Source organism: Oncorhynchus clarkii, chromosome 3, assembly GCF_045791955.1.
Source record: "Oncorhynchus clarkii lewisi isolate Uvic-CL-2024 chromosome 3, UVic_Ocla_1.0, whole genome shotgun sequence".
NCBI lineage: Eukaryota > Metazoa > Chordata > Actinopteri > Salmoniformes > Salmonidae > Oncorhynchus > Oncorhynchus clarkii.
Window position 1 is genome coordinate 89,518,054 of NC_092149.1, and position 19,127 is coordinate 89,537,180.

At 52.1% G+C, this 19,127-nt stretch overlaps 1 protein-coding gene across 1 annotated transcript in view; it reads right to left on the reverse strand.

Moving 5' to 3' along the window:
• Nucleotides 1-18,924, reverse strand: part of LOC139386378 (bone morphogenetic protein receptor type-2-like) — a 133,797-nt gene extending 114,873 nt beyond the window's left edge. The window contains exon 1 of the mRNA XM_071131925.1: nucleotides 18,852-18,924. Within this exon, the coding sequence (XP_070988026.1) occupies nucleotides 18,852-18,924 (73 nt within the window). The remainder of the gene's footprint in view (nucleotides 1-18,851) is intronic.
• Nucleotides 18,925-19,127: the final 203 nt, after the last annotated feature.

The window sequence follows — 19,127 nt, forward strand, 5'->3', positions numbered from 1 at the left end:
CCATTGCTGAGACCGTTGCTGAGACCCAAACCGTTGCTGAGACCGTTGCTGAGACCGTTGCTGAGACCCAAACCGTTGCTGAGACCCAAACCGTTGCTGAGACCATTGCTGAGACCCAAACCGTTGCTGAGACCGTTGCTGAGACCCAAACCGTTGCTGAGACCGTTGCTGAGACCCAAACCGTTGCTGAGACCCAAACCGTTGCTGAGACCCAAACCGCTGCTGAGACCCAAACCGATGCTGAGACCCAAACCGTTGCTGAGACCGTTGCTGAGACACAAACCGTTGCTGAGACCGTTGCTGAGACCCAAACCGTTGCTGAGACCCAAACCGTTGCTGAGACCCTTGCTGAGACCCAAACCGTTGCTGAGACCGTTGCTGAGACCCAAACCGTTGCTGAGACCGTTGCTGAGACCCAAACCGTTGCTGAGACCCAAACCGTTGCTGAGACCCAAACCGCTGCTGAGACCCAAACCGATGCTGAGACCCAAACCGTTGCTGAGACCGTTGCTGAGACACAAACCGTTGCTGAGACCGTTGCTGAGACCCAAACCGTTGCTGAGACACAAACCGTTGCTGAGACACAAACCGTTGCTGAGACCCAAACCGTTGCTGAGACCCAAACCGTTGCTGAGACCGTTGCTGAGACCGTTGCTGAGACCGTTGCTGAGACCCAAACCGTTGTAGAGACCGTTGCTGAGACACAAACCGTCGCTGAGACCCAAACCGTTGCTGAGACACAAACCGTTGCTGAGACCATTGCTGAGACCGTTGCTGAGACCGTTGCTGAGACCCAAACCGTTGCTGAGACCCAAACCGTTGCTGAGACCGTTGCTGAGACCCAAACCGTTGCTGAGACACAAACCGTTGCTGAGACCCAAACCGTTGCTGAGACCCAAACCGTTGCTGAGACCCAAACCGTTGCTGAGACCGTTGCTGAGACCCAAACCGTTGCTGAGACACAAACCGTTGCTGAGACCCAAACCGTTGCTGAGACCGTTACTGAGACACAAACCGTTGCTGAGACATAAACCGTTGCTGAGACCGTTGCTGAGACACAAACCGTTGCTGAGACACAAACCGTTGCTGAGACCCAAACCGTTGCTGAGACCGTTGCTGAGACCGTTGCTGAGACCCAAACCGTTGCTGAGACACAAACCGTTGCTGAGACACAAACTGTTGCTGAGACCCAAACCGTTGCTGAGACCTTTGCTGAGACCGTTGCTGAGACCCAAACCGTTGCTGAGACCCAAACCGTTGCTGAGACCATTGCTGAGACCCAAACCGTTGCTGAGACCCAAACCGTTGCTGAGACCGTTGCTGAGACCCAAACCATTGCTGAGACCCAAACCATTGCTGAGACCGTTGCTGAGACCCAAACCGTTGCTGAGACCGTTGCTGAGACCGTTGCTGAGACCGTTGCTGAGACCCAAACCGTTGCTGAGACCCAAACCGTTGCTGAGACCATTGCTGAGACCCAAACCGTTGCTGAGACCCAAACCGTTGCTGAGACCGTTGCTGAGACCCAAACCATTGCTGAGACCCAAACCATTGCTGAGACTGTTGCTGAGACCCAAACCGTTGCTGAGACCGTTGCTGAGACCCAAACCGTTGCTTATACCCAAACCGTTGCTGAGACCCAAACCGTTGCTGTGACCCAAACCGTTGCTGAGACCCAAACCGTTGCTGAGACCCAAACTGTTGCTGAGATCATTGCTGAGACCAAAACCGTTGCTGAGACCGTTGCTGAGACCCAAACCATTGCTGAGACCCAAACCATTGCTTAGACCGTTGCTGAGACCCAAACCATTGCTGAGACCCAAACCATTGCTGAGACCGTTGCTGAGACCCAAACCGTTGCTGAGACCGTTGCTGAGACCGTTGCTGAGACCGTTGCTGAGACCCAAACCGTTGCTGAGACCCAAACCGTTGCTGAGACCATTGCTGAGACCCAAACCGTTGCTGAGACCCAAACCGTTGCTGAGACCGTTGCTGAGACCCAAACCATTGCTGAGACCCAAACCATTGCTGAGACTGTTGCTGAGACCCAAACCGTTGCTGAGACCGTTGCTGAGACCCAAACCGTTGCTTATACCCAAACCGTTGCTGAGACCCAAACCGTTGCTGTGACCCAAACCGTTGCTGAGACCCAAACCGTTGCTGAGACCCAAACTGTTGCTGAGATCATTGCTGAGACCAAAACCGTTGCTGAGACCGTTGCTGAGACCCAAACCATTGCTGAGACCCAAACCATTGCTTAGACCGTTGCTGAGGCCCAAACCGTTGCTGAGACATAAACCGTTGCTGAGACCGTTGCTGAGACACAAACCGTTGCTGAGACACAAACCGTTGCTGAGACCCAAACCGTTGCTGAGACCGTTGCTGAGACCGTTGCTGAGACCGTTGCTGAGACCCAAACCGTTGTAGAGACCGTTGCTGAGACACAAACCGTCGCTGAGACCCAAACCGTTGCTGAGACACAAACCGTTGCTGAGACCATTGCTGAGACCGTTGCTGAGACCGTTGCTGAGACCCAAACCGTTGCTGAGACCCAAACCGTTGCTGAGACCGTTGCTGAGACCCAAACCGTTGCTGAGACACAAACCGTTGCTGAGACCCAAACCGTTGCTGAGACCCAAACCGTTGCTGAGACCCAAACCGTTGCTGAGACCGTTGCTGAGACCCAAACCGTTGCTGAGACACAAACCGTTGCTGAGACCCAAACCGTTGCTGAGACCGTTACTGAGACACAAACCGTTGCTGAGACATAAACCGTTGCTGAGACCGTTGCTGAGACACAAACCGTTGCTGAGACACAAACCGTTGCTGAGACCCAAACCGTTGCTGAGACCGTTGCTGAGACCGTTGCTGAGACCCAAACCGTTGCTGAGACACAAACCGTTGCTGAGACACAAACTGTTGCTGAGACCCAAACCGTTGCTGAGACCTTTGCTGAGACCGTTGCTGAGACCCAAACCGTTGCTGAGACCCAAACCGTTGCTGAGACCATTGCTGAGACCCAAACCGTTGCTGAGACCCAAACCGTTGCTGAGACCGTTGCTGAGACCCAAACCATTGCTGAGACCCAAACCATTGCTGAGACCGTTGCTGAGACCCAAACCGTTGCTGAGACCGTTGCTGAGACCGTTGCTGAGACCGTTGCTGAGACCCAAACCGTTGCTGAGACCCAAACCGTTGCTGCGACCATTGCTGAGACCCAAACCGTTGCTGAGACCCAAACCGTTGCTGAGACCGTTGCTGAGACCCAAACCATTGCTGAGACCCAAACCATTGCTGAGACTGTTGCTGAGACCCAAACCGTTGCTGAGACCGTTGCTGAGACCCAAACCGTTGCTTATACCCAAACCGTTGCTGAGACCCAAACCGTTGCTGTGACACAAACCGTTGCTGAGACCCAAACCGTTGCTGAGACCCAAACTGTTGCTGAGATCATTGCTGAGACCAAAACCGTTGCTGAGACCGTTGCTGAGACCCAAACCATTGCTGAGACCCAAACCATTGCTTAGACCGTTGCTGAGACCCAAACCATTGCTGAGACCCAAACCATTGCTGAGACCGTTGCTGAGACCCAAACCGTTGCTGAGACCGTTGCTGAGACCGTTGCTGAGACCGTTGCTGAGACCCAAACCGTTGCTGAGACCCAAACCGTTGCTGAGACCATTGCTGAGACCCAAACCGTTGCTGAGACCCAAACCGTTGCTGAGACCGTTGCTGAGACCCAAACCATTGCTGAGACCCAAACCATTGCTGAGACTGTTGCTGAGACCCAAACCGTTGCTGAGACCGTTGCTGAGACCCAAACCGTTGCTTATACCCAAACCGTTGCTGAGACCCAAACCGTTGCTGTGACCCAAACCGTTGCTGAGACCCAAACCGTTGCTGAGACCCAAACTGTTGCTGAGATCATTGCTGAGACCAAAACCGTTGCTGAGACCGTTGCTGAGACCCAAACCATTGCTGAGACCCAAACCATTGCTTAGACCGTTGCTGAGGCCCAAACCGTTGCTGAGACATAAACCGTTGCTGAGACCGTTGCTGAGACACAAACCGTTGCTGAGACACAAACCGTTGCTGAGACCCAAACCGTTGCTGAGACCGTTGCTGAGACCGTTGCTGAGACACAAACCGTTGCTGAGACACAAACCGTTGCTGAGACACAAACTGTTGCTGAGACCCAAACCGTTGCTGAGACCTTTGCTGAGACCGTTGCTGAGACCCAAACCGTTGCTGAGACCCAAACCGTTGCTGAGACCATTGCTGAGACCCAAACCGTTGCTGAGACCCAAACCGTTGCTGAGACCGTTGCTGAGACCCAAACCATTGCTGAGACCCAAACCATTGCTGAGACCGTTGCTGAGACCCAAACCGTTGCTGAGACCGTTGCTGAGACCCAAACCGTTGCTGAGACCCAAACCGTTGCTGAGACACAAACCGTTGCTGAGACCCAAACCGTTGCTGAGACACAAACCGTTGCTGAGACCCAAACCGTTGCTGAGACCCAAACCGTTGCTGAGACCCAAACCGTTGCTGAGACCGTTGCTGAGACCGTTGCTGAGACCGTTGCTGAGACCCAAACCGTTGCTGAGACACAAACCTTTGCTGAGACCCAAACCGTTGCTGAGACACAAACCGTTGCTGAGACCGTTGCTGAGACCCAAACCGTTGCTGAGACCGTTGCTGAGACCGTTGCTGAGACCCAAACCGTAGCTGAGAAACAAACCGTTGCTGAGACCCAAACCATTGCTGAGACCCAAACCGTTGCAGAGACCCAAACCGTTTCTGTGACCCAAACCGATGCTGAGACCCAAACCGTTGCTGAGACTGTTGCTGAGACACAAACCGTTGCTGAGACACAAACCGTTGCTGAGACCGTTGCTGAGACCCAAACCGTTGCTGAGACCCAAACCGTTGCTGAGACCCTTGCTGAGACCCAAACCGTTGCTGAGACAAAAACCGTTGCTGAGACCCAAACCGTTGCTGAGACCCAAACCGTTGCTGAGACCGTTGCTGAGACCGTTGCTGAGACCCAAACCGTTGCTTATACCCACACCGTTGCTGAGACCCAAACCGTTGCTGTGACCCAAACCGTTGCTGAGACTCAAACCGTTGCTGAGACCCAAACCGTTGCTGAGATCATTGCTGAGACCCAAACCGTTGCTGAGACCCAAACCGTTGCTGAGACCGTTGCTGAGACCCAAACCATTGCTGAGACCCAAACCATTGCTGAGACCGTTGCTGAGACCCAAACCGTTGCTGAGACCGTTGCTGAGACCCAAACCGTTGCTGAGACCCAAACCGTTGCTGAGACCCAAACCGTTGCTGAGACCCAAACCGTTGCAGAGACCCAAACCGTTGCTGAGACCCAAACCGTTGCTGAGACCGTTGCTGAGACCGTTGCTGAGACCCAAACCGTTGCTTATACCCAATCCGTTGCTGAGACCCAAACCGTTGCTGAGACCCAAACCGTTGCTGTGACCCAAACCGTTGCTGAGACCCAAACCGTTGCTGAGACCCAAACCGTTGCTGAGATCATTGCTGAGACCCAAACCGTTGCTGAGACCCAAACCGTTGCTGAGACCGTTGCTGAGACCCAAACCATTGCTGAGACCCAAACCATTGCTGAGACCGTTGCTGAGACCCAAACCGTTGCTGAGACCGTTGCTGAGACCCAAACCGTTGCTGAGACCCAAACCGTTGCTGAGACCCAAACCGTTGCTGAGACCCAAACCGTTGCTGAGACCCAAACCGTTGCTGAGACACAAACCGTTGCTGAGACCCAAACCGTTGCTGAGACACAAACCGTTGCTGAGACCCAAACCGTTGCTGAGACCCAAACCATTGCTGAGACCCAAACCGTTGCTGAGACACAAACCGTTGCTGAGACCGTTGCTGAGTCCGTTGCTGAGACCCAAACCGTTGCTGAGACCGTTGCTGAGACACAAACCGTTGCTGAGACCCAAACCGTTGCTGAGACACAAACCGTTGCTGAGACCGTTGCTGAGACCGTTGCTGAGACCGTTGCTGAGACCCAAACCGTTGCTGAGACCCAAACCGTTGCTGAGACCTTTGCTGAGACCCAAACCGTTGCTGAGACCGTTGCTGAGACCCAAACCGTTGCTGAGACCCAAACCGTTGCTGAGACACAAACCGTTGCTGAGACCAAAACCATTGCTGAGACCCAAACCGTTGCTGAGACCCAAACCGTTGCTGAGACCCAAACCGTTGCTGAGACCGTTACTGAGACACAAACCGTTGCTTAGACCGTTGCTGAGACACAAACCGTTGCTGAGACACAAACCGTTGCTGAGACCCAAACCGTTGCTGAGACCGTTGCTGAGACCGTTGCTGAGACCCAAACCGTTGCTGAGACACAAACCGTTGCTGAGACACAAACTGTTGCTGAGACCCAAACCGTTGCTGAGACCGTTGCTGAAACCGTTGCTGAGACCATTGCTGAGACCCAAACCGTTGCTGAGACCCAAACCGTTGCTGAGACCGTTGCTGAGACCCAAACCATTGCTGAGACCCAAACCATTGCTGAGACCGTTGCTGAGACCCAAACCGTTGCTGAGACCGTTGCTGAGACCGAAACCATTGCTTATACCCAAACCATTGCTGAGACCCAAACCGTTGCTGTGACCCAAACCGTTGCTGAGACCCAAACCGTTGCTGAGACCCAAACCGTTGCTGAGATCATTGCTGAGACCCAAACCGTTGCTGAGACCCAAACCGTTGCTGAGACCGTTGCTGAGACCCAAACCATTGCTGAGACCCAAACCATTGCTTAGACCGTTGCTGAGTCCCAAACCGTTGCTGAGACCGTTGCTGAGACCCAAACCGTTGCTGAGAACCAAACCGTTGCTGAGACCCAAACCGTTGCTGAGACCCAAACCGTTCCTGAGACCCAAACCGTTGCTGAGACACAAACCGTTGCTGAGACCCAAACCGTTGCTGAGACACAAACCGTTGCTGAGACCCAAACCGTTGCTGAGACACAAACAGTTGCTGAGACCCAAACCGTTGCTGAGACCCAAACCGTTGCTGAGACCCAAACCGTTGCTGAGACCCAAACCGTTGCTGAGACCGTTGCTGAGACCGTTGCTGAGAGCGTTGCTGAGACCCAAACCGTTGCTGAGACCCAAACCATTGCTGAGACCCAAACCGTTGCTGAGACACAAACCGTTGCTGAGACCCAAACCGTTGCTGAGACCCAAACCGTTGCTGAGACCGTTGCTGAGACCGTTGCTGAGACCGTTGCTGAGACCCAAACCGTTGCTGAGACCGTTGCTGAGACAAAAACCGTTGCTGAGACCCAAACCGTTGCTGAGACACAAACCGTTGCTGAGACCGTTGAGACAAAAACCGTTGCTGAGACCCAAACCGTTGCTGAGACCCAAACCGTTGCTGGGACCCAAACCGTTGCTGAGACCGTTGCTGAGACCCAAACTGTTGCTGAGACCGTTGCTGAGACCCAAACCGTTGCTGAGACCCAAACCGTTGCTGAGACACAAACCGTTGCTGAGACCAAAACCATTGCTGAGACCCAAACCGTTGCTGAGACCCAAACCGTTGCTGAGACCGTTACTGAGACACAAACCGTTGCTTAGACCGTTGCTGAGACACAAACCGTTGCTGAGACACAAACCGTTGCTGAGACCCAAACCGTTGCTGAGACCGTTGCTGAGACCCAAACCGTTGCTGAGACACAAACCGTTGCTGAGACACAAACTGTTGCTGAGACCCAAACCGTCGCTGAGACCGTTGCTGAGACCGTTGCTGAGACCGTTGCTGAAACCGTTGCTGAGACCATTGCTGAGACCCAAACCGTTGCTGAGACCCAAACCGTTGCTGAGACCGTTGCTGAGACCCAAACCATTGCTGAGACCCAAACCATTGCTGAGACCGTTGCTGAGACCCAAACCGTTGCTGAGACCGTTGCTGAGACCCAAACCGTTGCTTATACCCAAACCATTGCTGAGACCCAAACCGTTGCTGTGACCCAAACCGTTGCTGAGACCCAAACCGTTGCTGAGACCCAAACCGTTGCTGAGATCATTGCTGAGACCCAAACCGTTGCTGAGACCCAAACCGTTGCTGAGACCGTTGCTGAGACCCAAACCATTGCTGAGACCCAAACCATTGCTTAGACCGTTGCTGAGACCCAAACCGTTGCTGAGACCGTTGCTGAGACCCAAACCGTTGCTGAGAACCAAACCGTTGCTGAGACCCAAACCGTTCCTGAGACCCAAACCGTTGCTGAGACACAAACCGTTGCTGAGACCCAAACCGTTGCTGAGACACAAACCGTTGCTGAGACCCAAACCGTTGCTGAGACACAAACCGTTGCTGAGACCCAAACCGTTGCTGAGACCCAAACCGTTGCTGAGACCCAAACCGTTGCTGAGACCGTTGCTGAGACCGTTGCTGAGACCCAAACCGTTGCTGAGACCGTTGCTGAGACACAAACCTTTGCTGAGACCCAAACCGTTGCTGAGACACAAACCGTTGCTGAGACCGTTGCTGAGACCCAAACCGTTGCTGAGACCGTTGCTGAGACCGTTGCTGAGACCCAAACCGTAGCTGAGACACAAACCGTTGCTGAGACCCAAACCATTGCTGAGACCCAAATCGTTGCAGAGACCCAAACCGTTTCTGTGACCCAAACCGATGCTGAGACCCAAACCGTTGCTGAGACCGTTGCTGAGACACAAACCGTTGCTGAGACCGTTGCTGAGACCCAAACCGTTGCTGAGACCCAAACCGTTGCTGAGACCCTTGCTGAGACCCAAACCGTTGCTGAGACACAAACCGTTGCTGAGACCCAAACCGTTGCTGAGACCCAAACCGTTGCTGAGACCGTTGCTGAGACCGTTGCTGAGACCCAAACCGTTGCTGTGACCCAAACCGTTGCTGAGACCCAAACCGTTGCTGAGATCATTGCTGAGACCCAAACCGTTGCTGAGACCCAAACCGTTGCTGAGACCGTTGCTGAGACCCAAACTATTGCTGAGACCCAAACCATTGCTGAGACCGTTGCTGAGACCCAAACCGTTGCTGAGACCGTTGCTGAGACCCAAACCGTTGCTGAGACCCAAACCGTTGCTGAGGTCCAAACCGTTGCTGAGACCCAAACCGTTGCAGAGACCCAAACCGTTGCTGAGACACAAACCGTTGCTGAGACACAAACCGTTGCTGAGACACAAACCGTTGCTGAGACCCAAACCGTTGCAGAGACACAAACCGTTGCTGAGACCCAAACCGTTGCTGAGACCCAAACCGTTGCTGAGACCCAAACCGTTGCTGAGACCGTTGCTGAGACCGTTGCTGAGACCCAAACCGTTGCTGAGACCGTTGCTGAGACACAAACCTTTGCTGAGACCCAAACCGTTGCTGAGACACAAACCGTTGCTGAGACCGTTGCTGAGACCCAAACCGTTGCTGAGACACAAACCGTTGCTGAGAAACAAACCATTGCTGAGACCCAAACCGTTGCTGAGACCGTTGCTGAGTCCGTTGCTTTGACCCAAACCGTTGCTGAGACCGTTGCTGAGACACAAACCGTTGCTGAGACCCAAACCGTTGCTGAGACACAAACCGTTGCTGAGACCGTTGCTGAGACCGTTGCTGAGACCGTTGCTGAGACCCAAACCGTTGCTGAGACCCAAACCGTTGCTGAGACCGTTGCTGAGACCCAAACCGTTGCTGAGACCGTTGCTGAGACCCAAACCGTTGCTGAGACCCAAACCGTTGCTGAGACACAAACCGTTGCTGAGACCAAAACCATTGCTGAGACCCAAACCGTTGCTGAGACCCAAACCGTTGCTGAGACCCAAACCGTTGCTGAGACCGTTACTGAGACACAAACCGTTGCTTAGACCGTTGCTGAGACACAAACCGTTGCTGAGACACAAACCGTTGCTGAGACCCAAACCGTTGCTGAGACCGTTGCCGAGACCGTTGCTGAGACCCAAACCGTTGCTGAGACACAAACCGTTGCTGAGACCGTTGCTGAGACCGTTGCTGAGACCGTTGCTGAAACCGTTGCTGAGACCATTGCTGAGACCCAAACCGTTGCTGAGACCCAAACCGTTGCTGAGACCGTTGCTGAGACCCAAACCATTGCTGAGACCCAAACCATTGCTGAGACCGTTGCTGAGACCCAAACCGTTGCTGAGACCGTTGCTGAGACCCAAACCGTTGCTTATACCCAAACCATTGCTGAGACCCAAACCGTTGCTGTGACCCAAACCGTTGCTGAGACCCAAACCGTTGCTGAGACCCAAACCGTTGCTGAGATCATTGCTGAGACCCAAACCGTTGCTGAGACCCAAACCGTTGCTGAGACCGTTGCTGAGACCCAAACCATTGCTGAGACCCAAACCATTGCTTAGACCGTTGCTGAGACCCAAACCGTTGCTGAGACCGTTGCTGAGACCCAAACCGTTGCTGAGAACCAAACCGTTGCTGAGACCCAAACCGTTGCTGAGACCCAAACCGTTCCTGAGACCCAAACCGTTGCTGAGACACAAACCGTTGCTGAGACCCAAACCGTTGCTGAGACACAAACCGTTGCTGAGACCCAAACCGTTGCTGAGACCCAAACCGTTGCTGAGACCCAAACCGTTGCTGAGACCCAAACCGTTGCTGAGACCCAAACCGTTGCTGAGACCGTTGCTGAGACCGTTGCTGAGACCCAAACCGTTGCTGAGACCGTTGCTGAGACACAAACCTTTGCTGAGACCCAAACCGTTGCTGAGACACAAACCGTTGCTGAGACCGTTGCTGAGACCCAAACCGTTGCTGAGACCGTTGCTGAGACCGTTGCTGAGACCCAAACCGTAGCTGAGACACAAACCGTTGCTGAGACCCAAACCATTGCTGAGACCCAAACCGTTGCAGAGACCCAAACCGTTTCTGTGACCCAAACCGATGCTGAGACCCAAACCGTTGCTGAGACCGTTGCTGAGACACAAACCGTTGCTGAGACCGTTGCTGAGACCCAAACCGTTGCTGAGACCCAAACCGTTGCTGAGACCCTTGCTGAGACCCAAACCGTTGCTGAGACACAAACCGTTGCTGAGACCCAAACCGTTGCTGAGACCCAAACCGTTGCTGAGACCGTTGCTGAGACCGTTGCTGAGACCCAAACCGTTGCTTATACCCACACCGTTGCTGAGACCCAAACCGTTGCTGTGACCCAAACCGTTGCTGAGACTCAAACCGTTGCTGAGACCCAAACCGTTGCTGAGATCATTGCTGAGACCCAAACCGTTGCTGAGACCCAAACCGTTGCTGAGACCGTTGCTGAGACCCAAACTATTGCTGAGACCCAAACCATTGCTGAGACCGTTGCTGAGACCCAAACCGTTGCTGAGACCGTTGCTGAGACCCAAACCGTTGCTGAGACCCGTAGCTGAGACACAAACCGTTGCTGAGACCCAAACCATTGCTGAGACCCAAACCGTTGCAGAGACCCAAACCGTTTCTGTGACCCAAACCGATGCTGAGAACCAAACCGTTGCTGAGACCGTTGCTGAGACACAAACCGTTGCTGAGACCGTTGCTGAGACCCAAACCGTTGCTGAGACCCAAACCGTTGCTGAGACCCTTGCTGAGACCCAAACCGTTGCTGAGACCCAAACCGTTGCTGAGACACAAACCGTTGCTGAGACCCAAACCGTTGCTGAGACCCAAACCGTTGCTGAGACACAAACCGTTGCTGAGACCCAAACCGTTGCTGAGACCCAAACCATTGCTGAGACCGTTGCTGAGACCCAAACCGTTGCTGAGACCCAAACCGTTGCTGAGACCCAAACCGTTGCTGAGACCCAGACCGTTGCTGAGACCGTTGCTGAGACCGTTGCTGAGACCGTTGCTGAGACCCAAACCATTGCTGAGACCGTTGCTGAGACACAAACCATTGCTGAGACACAAACCATTGCTGAGACCGTTGCTGAGACCCAAACCATTGCTGAGACCGTTGCTGAGACACAAACCGTTGCTGAGACCGTTTCTGAGACCCAAACCGTTGCTGAGACCCAAACCATTGCTGAGACCCAAACCGTTGCTGAGACCCAGACCGTTGCTGAGACCGTTGCTGAGACCCAAACCATTGCTGAGACCGTTGCTGAGACACAAACCATTGCTGAGACACAAACCATTGCTGAGACCGTTGCTGAGACCCAAACCATTGCTGAGACCGTTGCTGAGACCCAAACCGTTGCTGAGACCCAAACCGTTGCTGAGACCGTTGCTGAGACCTAAACCGTTGCTGAGACCGTTGCTGAGACCGTTGCTGAGACACAAACCGTTGCTGAGACCGTTGCTGAGACCCAGACCGTTGCTGAGACCGTTGCTGAGACGGTTGCTGAGACACAAACCGTTGCTGAGACCGTTGCTGAGACACAAACCGTTGATGAGACACAAACCGTTGCTGAGACCGTTGCTGAGACACAAACCGTTGCTGAGACACAAACCGTTGCTGAGACCCAAACCGTTGCTGTGACCCAAACCGTTGCTGAGACCCAAACCGTTGCTGAGACCCAAACCGTTGCTGAGATCATTGCTGAGACCCAAACCATTGCTGAGACCCAAACCATTGCTTAGACCGTTGCTGAGACCCAAACCGTTGCTGAGACCGTTGCTGAGACCCAAACCGTTGCTGAGAACCAAACCGTTGCTGAGACCCAAACCGTTGCTGAGACCCAAACCGTTCCTGAGACCCAAACCGTTGCTGAGACACAAACCGTTGCTGAGACCCAAACCGTTGCTGAGACACAAACCGTTGCTGAGACCCAAACCGTTGCTGAGACCCAAACCGTTGCTGAGACCCAAACCGTTGCTGAGACCCAAACCGTTGCTGAGACCCAAACCGTTGCTGAGACCGTTGCTGAGACCGTTGCTGAGACCCAAACCGTTGCTGAGACCGTTGCTGAGACACAAACCTTTGCTGAGACCCAAACCGTTGCTGAGACACAAACCGTTGCTGAGACCGTTGCTGAGACCCAAACCGTTGCTGAGACCGTTGCTGAGACCGTTGCTGAGACCCAAACCGTAGCTGAGACACAAACCGTTGCTGAGACCCAAACCATTGCTGAGACCCAAACCGTTGCAGAGACCCAAACCGTTTCTGTGACCCAAACCGATGCTGAGACCCAAACCGTTGCTGAGACCGTTGCTGAGACACAAACCGTTGCTGAGACCGTTGCTGAGACCCAAACCGTTGCTGAGACCCAAACCGTTGCTGAGACCCTTGCTGAGACCCAAACCGTTGCTGAGACACAAACCGTTGCTGAGACCCAAACCGTTGCTGAGACCCAAACCGTTGCTGAGACCGTTGCTGAGACCGTTGCTGAGACCCAAACCGTTGCTTATACCCACACCGTTGCTGAGACCCAAACCGTTGCTGTGACCCAAACCGTTGCTGAGACTCAAACCGTTGCTGAGACCCAAACCGTTGCTGAGATCATTGCTGAGACCCAAACCGTTGCTGAGACCCAAACCGTTGCTGAGACCGTTGCTGAGACCCAAACTATTGCTGAGACCCAAACCATTGCTGAGACCGTTGCTGAGACCCAAACCGTTGCTGAGACCGTTGCTGAGACCCAAACCGTTGCTGAGACCCGTAGCTGAGACACAAACCGTTGCTGAGACCCAAACCATTGCTGAGACCCAAACCGTTGCAGAGACCCAAACCGTTTCTGTGACCCAAACCGATGCTGAGAACCAAACCGTTGCTGAGACCGTTGCTGAGACACAAACCGTTGCTGAGACCGTTGCTGAGACCCAAACCGTTGCTGAGACCCAAACCGTTGCTGAGACCCTTGCTGAGACCCAAACCGTTGCTGAGACCCAAACCGTTGCTGAGACACAAACCGTTGCTGAGACCCAAACCGTTGCTGAGACCCAAACCGTTGCTGAGACACAAACCGTTGCTGAGACCCAAACCGTTGCTGAGACCCAAACCATTGCTGAGACCGTTGCTGAGACCCAAACCGTTGCTGAGACCCAAACCGTTGCTGAGACCCAAACCGTTGCTGAGACCCAGACCGTTGCTGAGACCGTTGCTGAGACCGTTGCTGAGACCGTTGCTGAGACCCAAACCATTGCTGAGACCGTTGCTGAGACACAAACCATTGCTGAGACACAAACCATTGCTGAGACCGTTGCTGAGACCCAAACCATTGCTGAGACCGTTGCTGAGACACAAACCGTTGCTGAGACCGTTTCTGAGACCCAAACCGTTGCTGAGACCCAAACCATTGCTGAGACCCAAACCGTTGCTGAGACCCAGACCGTTGCTGAGACCGTTGCTGAGACCCAAACCATTGCTGAGACCGTTGCTGAGACACAAACCATTGCTGAGACACAAACCATTGCTGAGACCGTTGCTGAGACCCAAACCATTGCTGAGACCGTTGCTGAGACCCAAACCGTTGCTGAGACCCAAACCGTTGCTGAGACCGTTGCTGAGACCTAAACCGTTGCTGAGACCGTTGCTGAGACCGTTGCTGAGACACAAACCGTTGCTGAGACCGTTGCTGAGACCCAGACCGTTGCTGAGACCGTTGCTGAGACGGTTGCTGAGACACAAACCGTTGCTGAGACCGTTGCTGAGACACAAACCGTTGATGAGACACAAACCGTTGCTGAGACCGTTGCTGAGACACAAACCGTTGCTGAGACACAAACCGTTGCTGAGACCCAAACCGTTGCTGAGACCCAAACCGTTGCTGAGACCCAAACCGTTGCTGAGACACAAACCGTTGCTGAGACCGTTGCTGAGACACAAACCGTTGCTGAGATCGTTGCTGAGACACAAACCGTTGCTGAGACACAAACCGTTGCTGAGACCCAAACCGTTGCTGAGACCCAAACCGTTGCTGAGACACAAACCGTTGCTGAGACCGTTGCTGAGACCCAAACCATTGCTGTCAGCAGCATTGTGAATTAAAATATGAATTATATTAAATTATAAATTGTGATTTTATTCCTCGACGTTTTAACAGAAAGACGATTTAAACATGAAAGTAAAAAACAAATGTTTTGTCACATGCCTAACATCTACAAAAATGTGGTCCTTCAACACCATTTCCCTTCATAGGGAACAACAAAGGGGAAATTATATGGTGCCATTTGGGATAATCTGGTCAAAAGTAGTGCACTATATAGGGAGTAGGTGGCCATTTTGGACTCCAACCCCATTCCATCTCCTCTCTTGGCATGTCGTCTGGAGTTTTACTGCTCTACCTCATCAGCTACTATCAGGAGGCCACCATTTCGTCATGGAGAGACCATCCCAAATATTGCTGATATGGTTTGTTTTGGAGTTGCTGTGGGGTCCTGGTATGCTGCTGATAGAGGAAGAAAATACTGTAAATTGCCCCGTCACCATTTTCTCAGTGACTGGGGGAGAAACTGTCAAGAAGAGAAAATGGTGTGATAAATGAGTGAGTGATAAATGATCATATTCAACATGGCTGACATTCTCAGCATTAGCTTATCCTTTAGACCAGGGTAATTCAGACGTTACCCTACGAGGCAGGGGTATTCAACCGTTACCCTGGGAGGCAGGGGTATTCAACCGTTACCCTACGAGGCAGGGTTATTCAACCGTTACCCTACAAGGCAGGGGTATTCAACCATTACACTACGAGGCAAGGGTATTCAACCATTACCCTATGAGGCAGGGGTATTCAACCGTTATCCTACAAGGCAGGGCATATTCAACCGTTACCCTACGAGGCAGGGGTATTCAACCGTTACCCTGGGAGGCAGGGCATATTCAACTGTTACCCTACGAGGCAGGGTTATTCAACCGTTACCCTACGAGGCAGGGGTATTCAACCGTTATCCTACAAGGCAGGGCATATTCAACTGTTACCCTACGAGGCAGGGGTATTCAACTGTTACCCTACGAGGCAGGGTTATTCAACCGTTACCCTACGAGGCAGGGGTATTCAACCGTTATCCTACAAGGCAGGGCATATTCAACCGTTATCCTACGAGGCAGGGTTATTCAACCGTTACCCTACGAGATCTGACCTGTTGCTTTTCTGTTGTACCTGATCATTAGTTGCACCCACCTGGTGTCCCAGGTCTAAATCAGTCCCTGATTGGAGGGGAATCACCCACCTGGTGTCCCAGGTCTAAATCAGTCCCTGATTGGAGGGGAATCACCCACCTGGTGTTGCAGGTCTAAATCAGTCCCTGATTGGAGGGGAATCATCCACCTGGTGTCCCAGGTCTAAATCAGTCCCTGATTAGAGGGGAATCACTCACCTAGTGTCCCAGATCTAAATCAGTGCTTGTTTAGAGGGGAATCACCCACCTGGTGTCCCAGGTCTAAATCAGGCCCTGATTAGAGGGGAATCACCCACCTGGTGTCCCCAGGTTTAAATCAGTCCCTGATTAGAGGGGAATCACCCACCTGGTCTCCCAGGTCTAAATCAGGCCCTGATTAGAGGGGAATCACCCACCTGGTGTCCCCAGGTTTAAATCAGTCCCTGATTAGAGGGGAATCACCCACCTGGTCTCCCAGGTCTAAATCAGGCCCTGATTAGAGGGGAATCACCCACCTGGTGTCCCAGGTCTAAATCAGTCCCTGATTAGAGGGGAATCACCCACCTGGTGTCCCAGGTCTAAATCAGGCCCTGATTAAAGGGGAATCACCCACCTGGTGTCCCAGGTCTAAAGCAGTCCTTGATTAGAGGGGAATCACCCACCTGGTGTCCCAGGTCTAAATCAGGCCCTGATTAGAGGAACAATGAAAACAACACAGTGGAACTGGCTGTGAGGTCCAGAGGTCCAGAGGTACAGAGGTCCAGAGGGCTTTAGACTGTCTTCAGCATCACTCCTGACTGACTGCTTTGGATAAAATAGTCTGTTAAATGGAAAATTATTATTATACTTCTCCTCAACACTATATAGGGGATAGGGTGCCATTGGCCATTGGGTTCTGGTTAAAAGTAGTGCACTATATAGGGGATAGGGTGCCATTGGCCATTGGGTTCTGGTTAAAAGTAGTGCACTATATAGGGGATAGGGTGCCATTGGCCATTGGGTTCTGGTTAAAAGTAGTGCACTATATAGGGGATAGGGTGCCATTGGCCATAGGGTTCAGGTTAAAAGTAGTGCACTATATAGAGGATAGGGTGCCATTGGCCATAGGGTTCTGGTTAAAAGTAGTGCACTATATAGGGGATAGGGTGCCATTGGCCATAGGGTTCTGGTTAAAAGTAGTGCACTATATAGGGGATAGGGTGACATTGGGTTCTGGTTAAAAGTAGTGCACTATATAGGGGATAGGGTGCCATTGGCCATAGGGTTCTGGTTAAAAGTAGTGCACTATATAGGGGATAGGGTGCCATTGGCCATTGGGTTCTGGTTAAAATTAGTGCACTATATTTAACTAGGCAAGTCAGTTAAGAACTAATTCTTATTTACAATGACGGCCTACACCGGCCAAACCCGGAAGTCGCCGGGCCAATTGTGCGCCGCCCTATGGGACTCCTAATCGCGGCCGGTTGTGATACAGCCTGGAATGGAACCGGGGCCTTAGACTGCTGTGATGCAGCCTGGAATGGAACCAGGGCCTTAGAACCGGGGTCTTAGAACCAGGGCCTTAGACTGCTGTGATACAGCCTGGAATGGAACCGGGGTCTTAGAACCAGGGTCTTAGATCGCTGTTATACAGAATGGAATGGAACCAGGGTCTTAGAACCAGGGCCTTAGACCGCTGTGATACAGACTGGAATGGAACCAGGGCCTTAGACTGCTGTGATACAGACTGGAATGGAACCAGGGCCTTAGACTGCTGTGATACAGCCTGGAATGGAACCGGGGTCTTAGACCGCTGGGATACAGCCTGGAATGGAACCGGGGCTTTAGAACCAGGGCCTTAGACCGCTGTGATACAGCCTGGAATGGAACCGGGGTCTTAGAACCAGGGCCTTAGACCGCTGGGCCACTCAGGAGCCATGTCAAGGCTGAACACTAAATGTGTAGAATTAGAGCTTCCTGAAGCCTCTCAACTCTCAGAAGTTTTTTTTTAAATTAATTTTCTTTACCATCATGGTAGTAAGTTGGAAGACATTTGAATGTTCTCTGAGGAGGCTCCTGACAGCAGATAGGCCTCCAGCACTTTCAACCAAAGCGGCACTAGCATCTCGGGTAGATCAGAGCCTTTTCTGAATATCCAATCTCAATATTGCCTATAATACCAGGCTTTCACCATCCATCAGATCAATAACCTATCAATAGAACCCATGTATGGATGACAGGCTAGCATTGTTGCTGTGGCTTGCCAATATCATATTCTCAGTGCCGGTGTAATGTCTTGACTTGAGATGACACGGCTAGCCATTCATTCACAGGTCATGGTCAACAGATCCCATTAATAAAAGCAGACACATTGTGAAATTGCAGTAACAGTGTATATACTGTACTCTATACCATCTACTGCATCTTGCCTATGCCGTTCTGTACCATCACTCATTCATATATCTTTATGTACATATTCTTTATCCCTTTACACTTGTGTGTATAAGGTAGTAGTTGTGGAATTGTTAGGTTACATTACTCGTTGTCGGAACTAGAAGCACAAGCATTTCGCTACACTCGCATTAACATCTGCTAACCATGTGAATGAGACAAATAAAATTAGACTTGATTTGATTTACTAACTAGGGCTAGTTAGCTATAGGAAGGGAGATGGGGAACTCAAAATCTATTTTCCAATTAGATCATATGGAAATGAATTAGTGTGTATGTATATTTATTTAATCGATTTGAATAAACTAGCTGGGTAAATGGAGGTAAAGGAGACTTACCAGTAACGGGACTGAGGAGCAGGATGATGTACAGCCCCAGTGACAGCGCCGACGTTGGGCACAGGACTGCCATGGCTGGTGGGGTCATTTGGGACGAGCGGTTTCTCCAAAAACTCCGTAAACTAATGTTAAACGAATACATTCGCCCGGACTATCAAATCCAACATTATCCAAATAAAATAGGACGGGATGATTAAAATGTTTCCCAGCTTTAATAGTTGATATTGACGAGGAACTTAACTAGATAATGACCTAACCGTGATTGTCCAATAGAAG